This window comes from Ctenopharyngodon idella, chromosome 9 (assembly GCF_019924925.1).
Source record: "Ctenopharyngodon idella isolate HZGC_01 chromosome 9, HZGC01, whole genome shotgun sequence".
Lineage (NCBI taxonomy): Eukaryota > Metazoa > Chordata > Actinopteri > Cypriniformes > Xenocyprididae > Ctenopharyngodon > Ctenopharyngodon idella.
In genome coordinates, this window is record NC_067228.1 from 38,727,619 (window position 1) to 38,744,930 (window position 17,312).

Genomic DNA, 17,312 nt, shown 5'->3' on the forward strand with positions numbered 1-17,312 from the left:
CGCGCCCTTTAAATAACAAAACAAATATTGTTGGTCAATGGCGCAGTCTATTTCAGTTGTTTTATTTTATTATTCTATTTTCATGCACATGTTCACATAACACATACAAAATTCCATGAAATGTTTTAAACCGGCTGTGCTCTGTATAAGCTAAAAACCATCATACAAAGCTATAGTTGTAATGAGAGAGTCTATATAAAGTCTATATAAAAATGTACTACCAGTTTGTGTCATTCTTTATATCTTAGTTCATACTTACATTGAAAGTTCAACATTTTAACCTTTAAATGTTGAAAGGATCTAAAATACAGAATCCTTATAAAATCTCTGCTTAATGTTATAGCTTTCAGTAAAATGCGTTTGAAGGATTCAGTCACTTCAGACACAGTTTCTGGAAACAAGTTTTATATGTCTCGGTCATGTGACCCAGCGAAGTGTTGTGAAAGACATTTTGGTCCAGGACATGTTGCGTAACAGCATGGGATCGAAACTTTTGCCAGGTGTGACGCATCGTGTGACGTAACTCTGAATCTGAAACATTTGGGTACAATCTGAGACAAATTTCTGATAACTGAATGTACTGTACAACAGAATGAGTGTATGATATACTTTACTCTGGGTTCAAAATAAATATTTCATGGATCATCTGCCTCACTGACAGTTTAAATATAAAACTGCAAACACTTTTTATTTTATAATTAAACATTATAACATAATTCATTTTATGAACAGAATTTCTGGTTCAAATGGGCCACAAAGAAATGGACTAAGACTAAATTTAAACACTACACTGTAAAAATGAAAAGACACTATCCTGCACTTCTGATTACATCATAATTTCATCTTACTCTTTGACCATATAAATAGCAGCAACTGCACCAAATTGTATATTTTGCTCAGTTTGGGCCTATGAATAAAATGAAGCATTTTTCCTCCTCAAGTCTGTATATGAAAATGTATATGGCTAAAAGTGGCTTTTCTTCCATCTAACACTGACCAATTTTGTGGAATTATAAGGAATTTACTGCATGGAGCCTGCCTAAAAATAAACCCTGCTGATTTCTGTTTTTTTTTTTTTTCAGAATGGGTGGGAAAATGGCCTTTTTTTCCATTATTTTATTTTATTTTATTTTAGACATGACGCCACGTCTTAACAGCAGCCCTATGAGTCATGTGGTTACGAAACCCGGAAACTGAGCAATTTAGGTCTGGCCAATATAAAGAGGGGGAACCAAGTTACACGCAACGGACCTTTTTTTAAAAAATATTAAGATTACCTACTTTATTTTGTGAGCAAACAAATTTATATTCATGTTAACTAAAAAAAGTTGATAAAGGAGAGCCATTTAGTTGCTTTTATCCAATTTTCCCGTATCCCCCGTCACTGATGCCCCCTCTGTAAATGGACTCGTCCAGCCTTTATGAAGCTCGTGCTAAGCGCGTGAAGTGAGTCTCCTCGCGATTATACATTTGCTCGGTTTACTTCTTGGAAACAGTTGCCCTTATTCAAGTATTTCGGTAAGTTTTGCTTTAAAATGTTCTTTTATGATATGTCCTGTTCTTATTTTTTTTTCCTCATGTGATTTAGCCAGCGATACCTGTTTAAAACATTTTGAGTTTTCAGGGTTCCTACGCACTTTGAAAAAGTGTTGAATTTGATTTGAGTAACTTCCAGGTCTTTATAAGTATGGGAACACATTTGTGTTTTCAGACTATTGAGCTTATTCAGTTTTCTAAAAATTAAGAATTTCTAAAAATAAATGTATCGTCAGTATTTTAATGTCACAGGATCAGTGATTGTCGAACACGACTGAGTTAATCAAGACACACAATTTCATTATGCGAAGCTGTTTGTCTTTACTATAAGCGAGTCTCTTTTGAACGAATGTGCCACTCGAACCAGCAACAGATGAAGAAACAGACTGTTCTTTACTGTCTGGTGATCATGCGACATCAGCATGGATGGCGGAACGTACCAAAAGAAAGGGGGAGGAGGGGTGCGCGAGAGGGGCGTGGTTTGCAGAGTTTCACCGGAAGAGAAGCGGCACGTCTTTAAAACAAGAGAACATTCAGAGTCCTCCATTATGTTTTATAATTGTAATTTATACCAAATCCTTGTTAATATAGATGAAGGCTTCATCCAGACTGTACACTTTAATAATAGTAACAATACTATTAGCATTAGTTAGATGCCAGATATATTTGTTGTTTTTAAGCTGAATTTATGACTTTTTTTTTTATTTATTTTTTTTATTTTTTTTTTTTTTATAAATATATAAAGAGATCATGATTCTTCCACGATTCTGAAAATATTACATTAGTTACAGAGAGGTTTGGACATTTGAAAAGTAAGGAGTTTTGAAATGGGGGGGAAAACGTGTAGGAACCCTGAATGGGGAAGTATACGTTGTATCTTATAGCACATTAGTTAGTGGTAACAAGTTACCAACTTTATTAACCATATCACTGCAGAGCGTCTAACTTATAGTTTTATAGATTTTATGAAATCCTACAACTTTGCAACTTTAAACAACATCTCAGGATCAAGGTGTTTTTTTGTTTTTTTGTTTTCTCCTCCCTCCCTTTTGGTGTCCTCAAGTTTCTTTTCCCTCATTCTGTATTACTTGTGATAGTCTTTGGTTGGTATCACTTGCTCAATAGACATGTTTTTCTTGAACTTTAATTTCTCTCTCTCTCTCTCTCTCTCTCTCTCTCTCTCTCTCTCTCTCTCTCTCTCTCTCTCTCTCTCTCGTGTTGAACTCATGTACCCATGTGAATTGTGGTGAACTTTAAATTTATTATTTATTTATTTTTTTTTAAGGTATCTTTTATGAGTAATCAAAAGCAGCAGAAGCCAACGCTAACAGGCCAGCGTTTCAAGACACGAAAGAGAGGTTTGTCTTTATTTTTAAGGGAGGCTGGGGCAAGTTGTTACATTTGTACTTCAGTGAATTAGGTTTATTTGAAATCCCTTAGAGTCTTGTGTTGATGTTGACTAAGAAATGTGTGGGTGTTTTTGTGTTTTTTTTTTTTTTTTTTTTTTTTTTTTTTTTTTTTTTTTTTTTTTTGAAGCACTAAGAAGTTGCAACACTTTGACAATGCCACATGTGCCAGTCTTAATGTACTTTAACTCTTGACAATGTCTGTGTGGGTTTTGTTCTTCTGTTCTGGTAGTTACAAAGATACCAGAGTTTAGTTTCCTGGATAATTAAAGTTCTGTAATGAAAAGGATTGTCATTGGACTTTACTCTGAACCTTATAGTTACTGAGATATAGACCTTGTGACAGCTAGTCTTGGCATGTCATTGAACTGTACACCTCACTTACTACTATCTCTTCCGTTTGAACAGATGAAAAGGAGAGGTTTGACCCTACACAGTTTCAGGAACACATTGTACAAGGACTAAATCAAACTGGCACTGATTTGGAGGCTGTTGCCAAGTTCCTAGATTCCTCTGGCGCCAAGCTTGACTATCGGCGCTATGCAGAAACCCTGTTTGATATCCTGGTGGCTGGTGGAATGCTGGGTAAGAGGGCAATGAATTCTTTTGAACACTTTTTTTTTTTTTTTTTTTTTTTTTTTTTTTTTTTAAGCAATGAAATTATAGTTTTAACTAGAGCTCTTCCATCTGTCCCGGTGTTCCTCAGCTCCAGGAGGTGCCATATCAGACGACATGACTCGGACTAACTTCTGTGTCTTCACGGCACAGGAAGATGTTAAGACCATGAAAGCATATGCTCAGGTATATAACGTCTCTTTAGTGCCAGAATGGGGTCAAGATGTATAATGGTGTCAAAAATCTGAGAACATTCTGAAATTGACTTTCTTTTTATTTATTTTAGGTTTTTAACAAGTTAATCCGGCGTTACAAGTACCTGGAGAAGGGTTTTGAAGAGGAGATTAAAAAGGTAACTTGGATCTAAAATGTCAGCCTAGAATATTTGGACTTGTAAAGACCAAATACTCAAGTTTTTGTGCCATAATTTTTCCCTCCCCCAGTTGCTCCTGTTTTTAAAAGGATTCAGTGAGTCTGAGCGCAACAAGCTTGCCATGCTTACTGGCATTTTACTGGCTAATGGGAGCCTGTCAGCCTCAATCCTTAGCAGCCTCTTCAATGACAACTTGGTCAAAGAAGGTACGTCTGACACATGGTCAAGTTTTCTCTGATTAGCTTAACTTTTATACTAAATGCGGTGTTTTAAATAGGTGTGTCTCCGGCCTTTGCTGTGAAGCTGTTCAAATCGTGGATCAGTGAGAAGGACATTAACTGTGTGGCTGGCAGTCTGCGTAAGGTTGGCATGGACAATAGGCTGATGGTGAGTCTTAAAATGCATCATGAGTGAACATGCGCAGTTTGATATGGTAAGCAGCAGCTCATAACCCGTCAATGTTTGTCTCTCCTGTTGCAGGAGCTGTTTCCAGTGAACAAGCGCAGCTATGAGCACTTCTCGAAATACTTCACTGACGCTGGGCTGAAGGAGCTCTCTGATTTTGCACGTAATCAGCAGTCGTTAGGAGCTCGCAAGGAGCTTCAGAAAGAGCTCCAGGAGCAGATGGCTCTAGGGGTTTCTTTTACAGAGGTCCGTGAAGACCCTTCTACATGAGTCGCTTTCTTTTTTGGTTCAGAATCGGTATTTCAAGACTCCAGCATTTGAAGAGAATCATATGATCTGATTTGTTTTTTCAGATCATTGCCTCTTGCAACGAGGAAATGAAGAGGAGTAACATCACTGAGCAGAAGATGATCGGCATCATGTGGACCAGCGTTATGAGCTTAATGGAGTCCAATAAGAAAGAGGAGATGGTCGCTGAACAATCCATCAAACACTTGAAGGTTAGAATAGTGTTTAGGCTATAGCTACATCTACGTTATTCTGGATCTGCTTGAGAATGTCTCTGTCCGCACTCTCGTTTTCCCAAACAATTATCTACTATGAATTATCTACATTTCTTCCTATGTAAGTTTTCTGGATTCCGTTTTAATGGTTTAATTAAAAATAATTAAGCAGGTCTAATTGAATTTATGAAAATTCTTTAATTTTTCTGGCAATCAAATGAAGGCATAAAACAATATTTAATTATGAAACTAAACTACTTTTGACAAAGTGCTGCACAACAGAGCTTTACTGTTTAAATTTAGGTAAAATGTGATTCATTAAAGTTATATATTACATAATAATAATAAATAATAATAATAATAATAATAAAATTATTAGTGTTAGAATTATTATGCTGAGACCTAGTTAAATTCTACTGTACAAAAGTAAAATTTGTCACAATTTCTTCACTTTGCCGTGAAGACCTTTTTGAGTTTGTGTTTATGCTCATTAAGTGACTCTCACCGACCTGCCAACATGTACGCATTTTGTGTAGCGGGTATGCATTTTGACCTCAAAGTACGCTGGTACGATTTGTCACTCTATACTACGCAAAAACCCGGTGACTCCTCTGTGCACGTGTAGTACTCAAATCCAGCAAAAGAAAGAGTTCGACCAATCATAGCGCTAGGTTCGTTTCCCCAAATAGCAAGCGGGGATGATAGGCTGTACACATTTGCCAATCAATAAAGAGACTGCAAATCGACAGCAACACAAAATCCCGTGCGATTCCCTCCTTCCACTCCCGCCGTCTCAGTGACAAATCTCAAGCGAGGACAGTACAGCAGTCACGGTGCTTCTGACTCCCTAAGGTAAACGGGTATAAAATGATCAAGTAATGTTGAACAACAAATCTAAATAAAATGGAAATCGCTATATGGCTTAGTGATTATGAAAGTGCTGTGATGTGTGACTGACTGACAAGCGCGAGTCTGGAGAAACAGTCATTTATTTATTATCAGTGTTCAATGTAGCCTACATGTGTTGCGTTACTGTGTTAATACTAACTAAAGTACCTAATTATGTTACATAGGCTACTTATTTTGTATGAAAACTAGCACATTAGTTATGCATTTAAAAGTACAAATATTTCACGATTTAAGTGTACTTGCCTGCTTTATATTCATCAAACTTGACAAATTCTGCGTTATACAGTAAATTCTGTTTTTATGCCTGAATTCCACGTTTTCCGCACTGCCGACATCATGGGGCACGATCACTTTATTCGCAAATATACCACTACTTGCTGGTGCAGGCATTCCATTAATAGTCCAAAATGCAATTACCCTCATGTTTTAAGAGTACAGAAAATGTAAGCTGTCATTTTTGCAATATGAAAACTGTACAAAGTAACGTGTATCTTTAGCAACTCTGTGAAAGTGAACCACACATACCGGTGTATAAGCCGTTCTCAATTGATACGATACGCATCGCGTGTCTGGGCAAACAACGGATTTGGGAGTGTATTCAAAAAGCTCAGTTTTCCCAGGAAAAAATGCTGCCTCCATTTTATTTTTATATTTTGGTAATTTGAGAACTTATGTTTAATGATTCTATATGCTTGGTCAAAACCAATGAACCTGTTAATATTGTGACTGACCATATTCTCCACTTTGTTTCTCAGCAACACAGTCCTCTTCTGAAGGCCTTCACCACACAGGGCCTTTCTGAGCTCACGCTTCTGCTGAGGATTCAAGAGTACTGTTATGACAACATCCACTTCATGAAAGCCTTCCAGAAGATCGTTCTGCTGCTCTATAAAGGTAGTGATTCTCACTTTATAGTGCTTCTGAAGAGCTGTAATAGAATAGTTCCTAAACCTTCTGATACTTTTCCTTTAGTGGATGTTCTGAGTGAAGAGGCTATTCTTAGGTGGTATAATGAAGCTCACCTAGCCAAAGGAAAAGGCTTCTTCCTGGATCAGATGAAGAAGTTTGTGGAGTGGTTGAAAAATGCTGAAGAGGGTGAGTATCAGTTTTATTTAAGTGCAAGGATGAACTTGTTTGGGACAAGTCTCCCTCTGTATTTTCATATTTCTCTGTTGCTCCCATTTAATGTAACTCTCTCTTGTGTTTCAGAATCTGAGTCTGAGGAGGAAACGGACTGAAACTGAAGCCAGATTGTTTAATTCTGGAATAATCTACAGCCAGAATTGTTGTTTTTAAAAGCTTAAAGGTCCAGATCATTTAAGGGCTTAACTTTCAGAACGGTTTTTAAAGTCTTGATTTATCACATCTGTAGAACTCAGGTTTTATACAAGACCTTTTTAAGATGTTTGTTGGATTTGTTCTGGATATTTGTGTACTAGCAGTGTGACCTTTTTATCTTTTTCTTTTTTGACTTGATTCTAGAAAAATAAAGAATAGTCAGTCCTGTTTCAGTGTGTTTGTTTTTTGTTTTTTATATAAACAACTCGTTTAGGAAGACAAAATGCCACAATTTCTTGGGTCACTATTCATGTGACTGGCCTGTTCAGTGGGGTTTATTTCTGTCATGGTAAATGAGAATTTTAATCCTGTGACTTGCGGTCCAGTTAGTACATGATGACAATGTACTAAAATCTACGTGCCTATAGACTGAACACATGCACATGACATCCCAGTTTTCACATTCAGGTTTTTGTAGTTTACACAAGGTATCATTTTCAAGAACTTGCGCTTTGAAACCTGGAGTCTGTCTTTTGTACCTCATTTAATACACCTGAGATGATTTGACAGATGTCAGATCTTCTAATAATGATAATTGAACCAATTTAGCCAAAGTTCAATTATAATGAACTAGGCTTATACAGCATTTATTAATCTTTGTTAATGTTAATTAAGACTAATACACTAAAATCTTAACATTAGTTAATCCACTGAACTAACATGAACATTAAACTATTTTTGTTAACTAACATTAACAAAGATTAGTAAATAGAGTAACAAATGTATTGCTCATGGTCAGTTCATGTTAACTAATGAACCTTTATTGTAAAGTGTTAACATTATATTGGATAAATGAAATGTGTACTGTTACATGATTCCCAATTATTTCCATTGTTACATGACTAGTATTTGTACAGACTTTACTTGATACATAATGTAAGACTACAAAATAATTAGTAGGTAATTATTCCCTCAATGAGTAGAACTAGTCTGTGTCTATATGATGGACTACACATTAAATTATTTGCAAATTTATTTTTAAATCATTATTATTGTCTTTGGTTCACATTAGGGTACTCTTGTAAGAAAATAGCAGTGGCTGGGACAGACTTTAAACATCACCTCTGCTTAAAAAGATGCAATCTAATCCTGTTTACCTGAAATAAGCTGCTCCCAAGCAGGTTTGAGCTTAGGGACCTGTTGCTATGACAGCAACTCCTGGATGAGCTTCGAAGAACCTAACAATCCTGGATCACGTCATATTGTTAAGATGAGTAATACACATACAAAGAACATGCCCCTGTTTCCCTGGTTTAAAAAGGTTTGTTTTTTCAGGCCCCAAAATGCTGCTGTTGTGTAAATAAATGACCAAAATGTAGTTTAAAAGGGTGTTTTTGTTTTTTAATGAAGACACCTGAATCTTAAAGCTGAAAAATGTTTTATTGCTTAATTACAAAGAACCACATTTTAAAAAGATATTTGGGTCCTGAGGGGTTTAAGTTATTTCAGTGTTCCTGCTGCTGGGCTCTTCACATCTGACTTGTGCTGGTCCATTTAGAGCTTGCTCTTCACTAGTTTCCTGCTCTTTTTCTAAAATACAATGTTTTGAGAAATTATTCTCTGACCAATAAAATGAAAAAGCAATTTAATGACCATTTGACAAGTCAGAAAAGGGTAAAATTTAATTCTGTTCTAAATTTGCTAAAAAATTACAAAGCTAGAAACGTGTGTTTAATTTCTATAAAACAAAACTAAGCTTATGAAAAAGCATCTATTCAAGTTAAGTGCAAACTTCACATTTATTTTGGTTTTGCTCCATTTTTTTAAGTGCTATAGAAATTGGGATCATGTGTTGATGTAAGCAGAGCAAGATGTCTTTTTTTAGAGGAACTCAGTTAGACTGACATCCAGTAAAACTTTCTAAACATGCTTACCTGAATCACTTTTCATCTATGCATCTGAGTGTACTAAAGGATCCATTTCACTTTTGTTTATATTTTCAGTCGCTTCTTGCTCTTCGTTTTCCTGTTTATCCTCATTGTCTGTTCTTCTCTGCTCTGAATCTTTTTCTGGAAAAAAGTAATAATGACTCAATTCTGTGGGATGTTCAGCTTAAAATATATAAGTGCATGTTAAACCTTTAAACTAAATACAATAATAATTATTTTAACTAGATTTTAGCATTTTCTGAAAGAAAAATTCTGATTGGTTGATAGTACATAGCTTTGTGGTTGCTATATGTGTTTCTGCATGCTTGCTAAGGGGGTCTGTGTGGTTGCTTACTGATCTCTAAATACCAATAATCCTAATCACTAAGTCTGACTAGTTTACATAAAATGGAATCATTCAAACTAAGCTACCAAAGATTTCTGATCATCTCAGTTTGATCTTAACAGTTTAGGCAGCACATTTCAGCTCAGATTTATATAGAAGCAAAAAAGGACCATTTAATTCTAAGGGTCAGGAAAAAAAAAAAAAAAAAAACTGTACTTTTTCCTGTTCTATCTGATGATGATTTATATCCCTTGTGCATATTTAGTTTAATGTTCCAGACTTAATCAACCATTGAGATGCTTTTAAACCCAATACTGCACATTGTTACTCACAACTTTTTACTTACTATATATATATATATTGGGTAAGATGGGGTATACATTATTTGCCCTAACTCTTGCATATGAGTCGCAATAACTCTCATTCTGACTGTCAACTAACAACCGGAGCACAACAGAGATTCACACATACATATATTTATCTTTTTTAAAGCTTCATGGTCATCATGCAGTGCCATCAAATAGACCCGATGCGGCTTTAGAACAACACCAGAGCAAACAATTTAATTGAACTCTCTCTTTAAAGCGTCAAAAAAATAAAGTTGTATAAGTAAACAATGTGAATTAAGGCCATCATACTGATTGTGATGCATGGTTTTGTTTTATGGTGGTATTCATTCATTTTACGGTTAACTGCTTAGATGTTGCCACACTTGCCGGAGCTTGTCTTTTAGTGAACAGACACCATTGAGTGTAGGGAAAAATTTAGAGCATAGAGAAACATAATCAGAGATAACAAACACAATTGCTACATAATCGAGCTGTCAACCAGCACAGGCTTCAACGCTCATTGAAATCTCAACAGTAGTGACAAAAATAATTTTACTCACTTGGTTCACTCATTTCCATCAAATTATTTTTTGTGCCCTTTTCATCTTCCTCTAAACAACAGACAGAAGATAATACGTAATGCATCACATTTGTAGAGCATCAATTACAATACAAAACAAATAGCAAATAATAAAGACTCAATTTCATCTCCAGATGTCCGTAAATCTTCTGTAATAGGAGAAAATTGTGTTATTATTGGAATAGGCACCAAGATATCTTACTCTTTCTTTTTTGTAGAATGAAATAAATGGCAACAGGAGCTACGATCCCCAGAATAACAGTAGCGATGGCGGCTAATATAACTGGTAGAATGATATTCTGTTCTGATGGTGGTTCATCTAAATATAACAAGAACATAACAATAATCATTAGCGTCATCATGAACACTGTACTTCAGCAGTTATTGTAATGAGCATGAAGTGTACCTGTGTCACAGTCTTTCACAGTGAAGCTGCTGCTCTTCTGGCTCACTTCATTCTTCACAGTACATGTATAGACTGAATCAGGCTTCTCCTCCTTGCTGATATGAAGCTCTTGCCCGGACTGCTGTGCTGCACCTGGTCCAGTCCATTCATAGGATACATTAAACTGAGATGACACTGAACAGGACAGTGTTCTTGAAATATTGTTCAATTTACAGGTCACATTAGGCTCCTGCACAGCATCTGAGGGAAACAGTGAATGTTGATTTTTAGATGTAAATGGTAAATACTTTCATAACAAAATGAGCTAAATCTCATGGCTACAAGACATATACAAACATATACAAACCCGATTCCAAAAAAGTTGGGACATTGTACAAATTGTGAATAAAAAAGGAATGCAATGATGTGGAAGTTACAAATTTCAATATTTTATTCAGAATACAATATAGATGACATATCAAATGTTTAAACTGAGAAATGTATCATTTTAAGGGAAAAATAAGTTGATTTTAAATTTCATGGCATCAACACATCTCAAAAAAGTTGGGACAAGGCCATGTTTACCACTGTGTGGCATCCCCTCTTCTTTTTATAACAGTCTGCAAACGTCTGGGGACTGAGGAGACAAGTTGCTCAAGTTTAGGAATAGGAATGTTGTCCCATTCTTGTCTAATACAGGCTTCTAGAGGCTCAACTGTCTTAGGTCTTCTTTGTCACATCTTCCTCTTTATGATGCGCCAAATGTTTTCTATGGGTGAAAGATCTGGACTGCAGGCTGGCCATTTCAGTACCCGGATCCTTCTTCGACGCAGCCATGATGTTGTAATTGATGCAGTATGTGGTCTGGCATTGTCATGTTGGAAAATGCAAGGTCTTCCCTGAAAGAGACGACGTCTGGATGGGAGCATATGTTGTTCTAGAACTTGGATATACCTTTCAGCATTGATGGTGCCTTTCCATATGTGTAAGCTGCCCATGCCACACGCACTCATGCAACCCCATACCATCAGAGATGCAGGCTTCTGAACTGAGCGCTGATAACAACTTGGGTTGTCCTTGTCCTCTTTAGTCCGGATGACATGGCGTCCCAGTTTTCCAAAAAGAACTTCAAATTTTGATTCGTCTGACCACAGAACAGTTTTCCACTTTGCCACAGTCCATTTTAAATGAGCCTTGGCCCAGAGAAAACGCCTGCGCTTCTGGATCATATTTAGATATGGCTTCTTTTTTGACCTATAGAGTTTTAGCCGGCAACGGCGAATGGCACGGTGGATTGTGTTCACCGACAGTGTTTTCTGGAAATATTCCTGAACCCATGTTGTGATTTCCATTACAGTAGCATTCCTGTATGTGATGCAGTGCCGTCTAAGGGCCCGAAGATCACGGGCATCCAGTATGGTTCTCCAGCCTTGACCCTTACGCACAGAGATTGTTCCAGATTCTCTGAATCTTTGGATGATATTATGCACTGTAGATGATGATAACTTCAAACTCTTTGCAATTTTTCTCTGAGAAACTCCTTTCTGATATTGCTCCACTATTTTTCGCCGCAGCATTGGGGGAATTGGTGATCCTCTGCCCATCTTGACTTCTGAGAGACACTGCCACTCTGAGAGGCTCTTTTTATACCCAGTCATGTTGCCAATTGACCTAATAAGTTGCAAATTGGTCCTCCAGCTGTTCCTTATATGTACATTTAACTTTTCCGGCCTCTTATTGCTACCTGTCCCAACTTTTTTGGAATGTGTAGCTCTCATGAAATCCAAAATGAGCCAATATTTGGCATGACATTTCGAAATGTCTCACTTTCAACATTTGATATGTTATCTATATTCTATTGTGAATAAAATATAAGTTTATGAGATTTGTAAATTATTGCATTCCTTTTTTATTAACAATTTGTACAGCGTCCCAACTTTTTTGGAATCGGATTTGTACTTACAGGTAGACAATTAGTTTAAGATAATAAATATGAGAATATTTTATATGATGATAGCTTAAAATGCGCGCAAAAAAAAAAAAAAAAAAGCATTTTGTATTATTTAAAATACATTAAAATGAAAAATGACTATTACTATGATTTTCCATTTGTGTCACATCTATTAACAGTTTCCAGGACATTTTTTTATAAAGTAAAAATGACATGATGAAACAATTACTGGAAAGTCCATAAATACTGTTCATACCATCACAGAGTGAATCATCCATTACATTACATTCATCAACAAAATATGGCAGCGTCTCTGCTTGAAAAATCAGCATAGTTTGTGCAGTATGTTGTGTTTTGTGTGCTGGTGTCCTCAAATGTCTTAACTAGAGGTTAACCAACAAGATTTTCTTGGTCAACCAGTTTCACCAGCTATTTTGCTGTTGAGCAGCACAGGTATGATGAAACCAGCCATCTAAACCAACATTAAATCAGCACTAACCAACAATACTGTTGTCTTATTTCATTCTCACTTACCAATAACTTTAACTTCATTATCAGAATTTTGCAGCTTTCCATTGATCTGTATTACAGATCTATAAATACCGCTGTCATTGCTGGTCATGTGACGAACCGTGAGCTGCCCAGTAGAGATTTCAATCTCTGATCTTCCTCTGAATGGACCATAATCTTGAAATTCAGTCAAATCATGTTCAGCCACCTTGTTCCCATTGTATGTCCACAAAATGTCTTCAGGCGTTCCTTGAATATTTGGATTTAAAGTAAGACTCTTCCCATTCTCAACATAGACGACAGACGTTACAGCATCTGATTAATATTCAGAAAAGGGATTAATAAATCAACAAAGGTAAAGATCATGGTGCAAGGTTAAACATCTAAAATATAATCATATAAAGCATCTAAAAGTTGACAACATCAGAGTTTTACAATGAAAATGTAGTAGTTTATTAGCCAACAGGTCCTGAATAAATTCTTGGCTGGTACTTGAACATTGTTTTTAACATTATGCTACATCTGTCTCAACAAAGAAAAGCTCTATTCTTTATGGATAAAGTCTAATTCATTGTTTGCTTAATCAGGAAATGTCTGAATGCGCTCGAATAAGAACTTGTTATGCAGCCCATTACGACTATAACAGCTTATTGAAAAGATCTCATATTAACAACGTTCAATAATATTTACAGCATATGATGCAAATAACCATGACAAGAAATAAACAACATTACTTACTGAAACTTGATAGTAAACAGACGAAAAGATTCGATACGTCCCAAAGCGATCTCATTGTCTTATTTCACTTTCATTCAGCTGGTAAACCGGTCTGTCAGGTGTTCAGGGAATGTGTTGTGCGGTTCTAGCAGTGTGTGGCTTTAAGATGCATTTGTACGAGACTGAAGCTGTAGTTAAAATATTAAAATAAAAGGTGACTGTATTATTGTAAGCTGCCATACCTGAAAATCCTCAAAGGAAAAGGTGTGTTACTTACATTTAAATGACTCTCTGTTTGTGCCTTCATGCTAAGCTCCACCCCTTGGTTACAGCTGCTAACTCAGACAACCATTACAGAACTTACTATAGAAATGAACTGGGGATTTACATGAACAGTGTGCGTTTTAGCAAAATATGCTCATAAAGTGGAGATTATTAGATATTGTTCTTATGTGAATGAAACGAGACATTGAAAAGCATATTATCTGCAGCACTGAAGTGAAAACGTGGGCTACTGTAAATCATGGAGGCAAAGGCTTCTCACACAAATGAAAAGTGAGAAGCTTCACTTGAAACCGATTGCAAGTGATCACATTAGTTTGATATAACATAACTGTTTTATACATTCATCATTGTCCTCACTCCTACACAAATGAGTACACAGCTAGTATTCTAGTACACAAACTAAAACATGCTTCCCAAAACAAAACCAGGAAAATTATCCACCATTATGAACATTTGAAAAAAAATCAGACATAAACGATGGAATAAAACGGCAAAATAAAACCCACATATTTCTGTGTATAAATTTATGTTTTCATAATATATAACATTATGACACTTAAGGCCGGTTTTCCAGACAGCGTTTAAATTAAGACAGAAGTAGGCCTTAATCTAGAACAGTTAATTGTGGTTTAAAATGGCTTTCTGAAACACTAACACCTGGACTATGGAGTCCCGAACTAAAATAAACTAGATTCATTTCAAATCAACTGTGCTAATCTGAATTAGCATGACAGAGGTTGCCTATAAAACATGGAACAAACCAAGAAAAACTTCAAATTGCATAAAACTGAGAAAAAAAAATCCAAGGAAAACAATGGCAGCAGAAAAAAGACTGCAATAAAAAACAACAACCTTTACTACACAAGAGAAAATTCGTTTAAAGAAAGCAATATAAACTGCACACATCAACTGTAGAATAAAAGAAAAGGAATGCCTGGAAATCTGTTTGTAATGAATACTATATATATATATACTGAATATATGTGAATACTATAAATGAATACTATATATATCACTCTTGGTAAATATGTTCAAAGAAGGCTGTGAAAATGAATCTGTATTGTTTATCTCCCATAATCTTTCAGCAAGTAAAACAAATGAAAGTGGGGTGGGGGAATAACATAATGAAATAAATATTTTTTTCTAATACACACTGGCCACAATTATTGGTACCCCTAGAAATTATTATGAATAAAATCTCTGAAGTATATTGCCATTCATATTTACAATTTTCCAGCCATGGCTTCCTGACTATTAATATGAGCATACAAAAAGGTTGTACAAAAGAATATAGTTCTGATGCACAGCAAAAGATTGTTGAGTTTGTCAAATAAAAATAAATAAATAAATAAAAAATTAAGAAAATAGCGTGAAAAATTCAATTTTCACCATCAGGGCAATAATTAAGAAGTTCCACTCAACAGGAATCTGCCTGGAAGAAGACGTGTGTCTATATTGTCTTAATGCACAGCGAGGAGGAGAGTTTGTGTGGCCAAAGACTCTCCAAGGATCACAGCTGGAGAATTGCAGAAAACAGTCTTGGGATCAGAAAAAAAATAAATATATATATATATATTTATATATATATAAAATTAACTCGATTAAATCACATTTTTTTTCTGTGATAATTGTAATAAATGTAATAATTTCACAGTTAATCTCCAAATTAAAACAACATAAAGAAACAACATGAAGACAGTATATTTTAAATACTTGTTTAATGGCATCTTGTTATGAATGAAGGCCAGTATCACTGATACTAATAGCCTACAGATACTCATGTCTCGATGAAATTGATTTTTTTCCCAAATTTTAAACATGAATTATAGCCATTCAACATTACGGTGTAATTGAAAGCTATATTTTTTTTATTTTATTTTAATTTTTTACATTTATTAGGCTTCAAAAATATAACAACTTTTAATTTAAGTGCACTTAGAGCAATCCTCACATAAACCCATAATAAATGTCATACTTACCTGTGTCCTTCCTACCTGTCTAACAGATAGGAAAAATACAGAAATTGAATAATGTTACCAAACAGTCTGCACTGCATGATTTATAGCCTAAATTAAATATAGATAATCATTACTAAAGCTTCAAAAGTTTCTTTAGTCAAGAGCAGTGAGTAATTTTCTCTGTTACCTTTGTTCTTTCATTATCTTCAATGACAGACGGCATTAGTGGTTGCTGTCCCTTTAAGAGCTGCCGCTGCTACACATGACGCGGATCTCACTCAATATTGGTTAGGGCGTGGTTGTAGATTCGCTCCTCCTCGCTGAACGTCTAGCGACGGGGAGCTAACGTAAGCTCCACCCATTTGCTCTGCAGTGAGCACCTTCTCTGAAGCTTCGCAGCCTTAAGAATATTTTGTTCTGATTTAATTTTGTTACAAATTAAATAATCTATGTTGTCCAGGTAAAGTAGGTTTATTTAGCATTTATACATTTATTTAACTTTTTTTGTTGTTGTTGTGTGAATAACATTTCACAAGTTTGTTTGCCCATATAATGTTTAAGCTATTAAGGTTAAACAAATTTGGCTTGCTGTCCGCAGTGGAGGGCCTCAAGGAAGCAGCTTCAACTCGAGCTTTGATATAACCAGGGGTTAAATTGGGCCGGGGTCGTCCGGGGCTGAACCCCGGCAAATAGGCTTATGAGGGCTCGACATACGCTTGTCCGGGACTGCGGGACAAATGGATTTTTTGAAGTGAAAGAGAATTTTATTTGCCTGACCAGATAAGTAGCTTGATTAAAATGTCAATAACAACCAAAACGCAGGAATGATTAATTTAGCTTAAGTGGCGATTGATAGTGGATACTAATAATGTACAGGTGGTGATATTGCGCTGTTGAGGCTCACGTAACCTCTTGAGGAGAATTCAAAACAAATGAGCTCTGCTCACACAAAGAAACTCAGTTATCATGTTGCAATAAAAATTCAATATGTGGGGTTTTTATAGCTTGCTATTTACGACATATGATAAAGTTAAGCATCACACGACCGAAAGTGCTGAATTTCTAAATATCACCTCGATTGAAGTTGACACTAATTTCATACAACAGTTCAATAAACAAGTAGTTAATATTAATCACTTACATTTTAGGTGCAATATTGCCTGTTTTTTGTTCTATTGCAGCAGCGAAAATAATTCTAAACAAAGCAGAAACATCTGCATCTCGCAGCTACACTCAGCCGTTTTGAATGATTCAGCGTTTTGAACGAATCGGTTGAGTGAAGATTCAATGGCCCAATC

At 35.7% G+C, this 17,312-nt stretch overlaps 2 protein-coding genes across 3 annotated transcripts; one reads left to right on the top strand and one right to left on the bottom strand.

Annotated features, from left to right (window-relative positions):
• The first annotated feature begins 1,293 nt into the window (after positions 1-1,293).
• Positions 1,294-7,253, top strand: LOC127518719 (eIF5-mimic protein 2-B). 2 transcript variants are annotated; one of them, XM_051905738.1, is made up of 12 exons: positions 1,294-1,518; positions 2,822-2,894; positions 3,351-3,527; positions 3,649-3,743; positions 3,844-3,909; positions 4,001-4,136; positions 4,208-4,317; positions 4,411-4,581; positions 4,689-4,835; positions 6,503-6,641; positions 6,720-6,842; positions 6,957-7,253. In XM_051905738.1, the coding sequence occupies exons 2-12, from the start codon at positions 2,831-2,833 to the stop codon at positions 6,983-6,985; spliced, it is 1,257 nt and encodes a 418-aa protein (XP_051761698.1). In that variant the 5' UTR covers positions 1,294-1,518; positions 2,822-2,830; the 3' UTR covers positions 6,986-7,253. The 2 variants fall into 2 exon arrangements, with proteins under 2 accessions (XP_051761698.1, XP_051761699.1); XM_051905739.1 differs by lacking the exon at positions 1,294-1,518 and having other exon boundaries at positions 2,804-2,894.
• Positions 7,254-8,448: 1,195 nt separating this feature from the next.
• On the bottom strand, positions 8,449-14,013 carry LOC127518720 (SLAM family member 5-like). Its single transcript, XM_051905740.1, has 7 exons — positions 13,793-14,013; positions 13,079-13,369; positions 10,615-10,854; positions 10,411-10,527; positions 10,189-10,239; positions 8,960-9,094; positions 8,449-8,615 (listed from the first exon to the last, which is right to left on the bottom strand). Exons 1-6 carry the CDS (start codon positions 13,845-13,847, stop codon positions 8,976-8,978), a joined length of 873 nt encoding a protein of 290 aa, XP_051761700.1. The 5' UTR covers positions 13,848-14,013; the 3' UTR covers positions 8,449-8,615; positions 8,960-8,975.
• Positions 14,014-17,312: the final 3,299 nt, after the last annotated feature.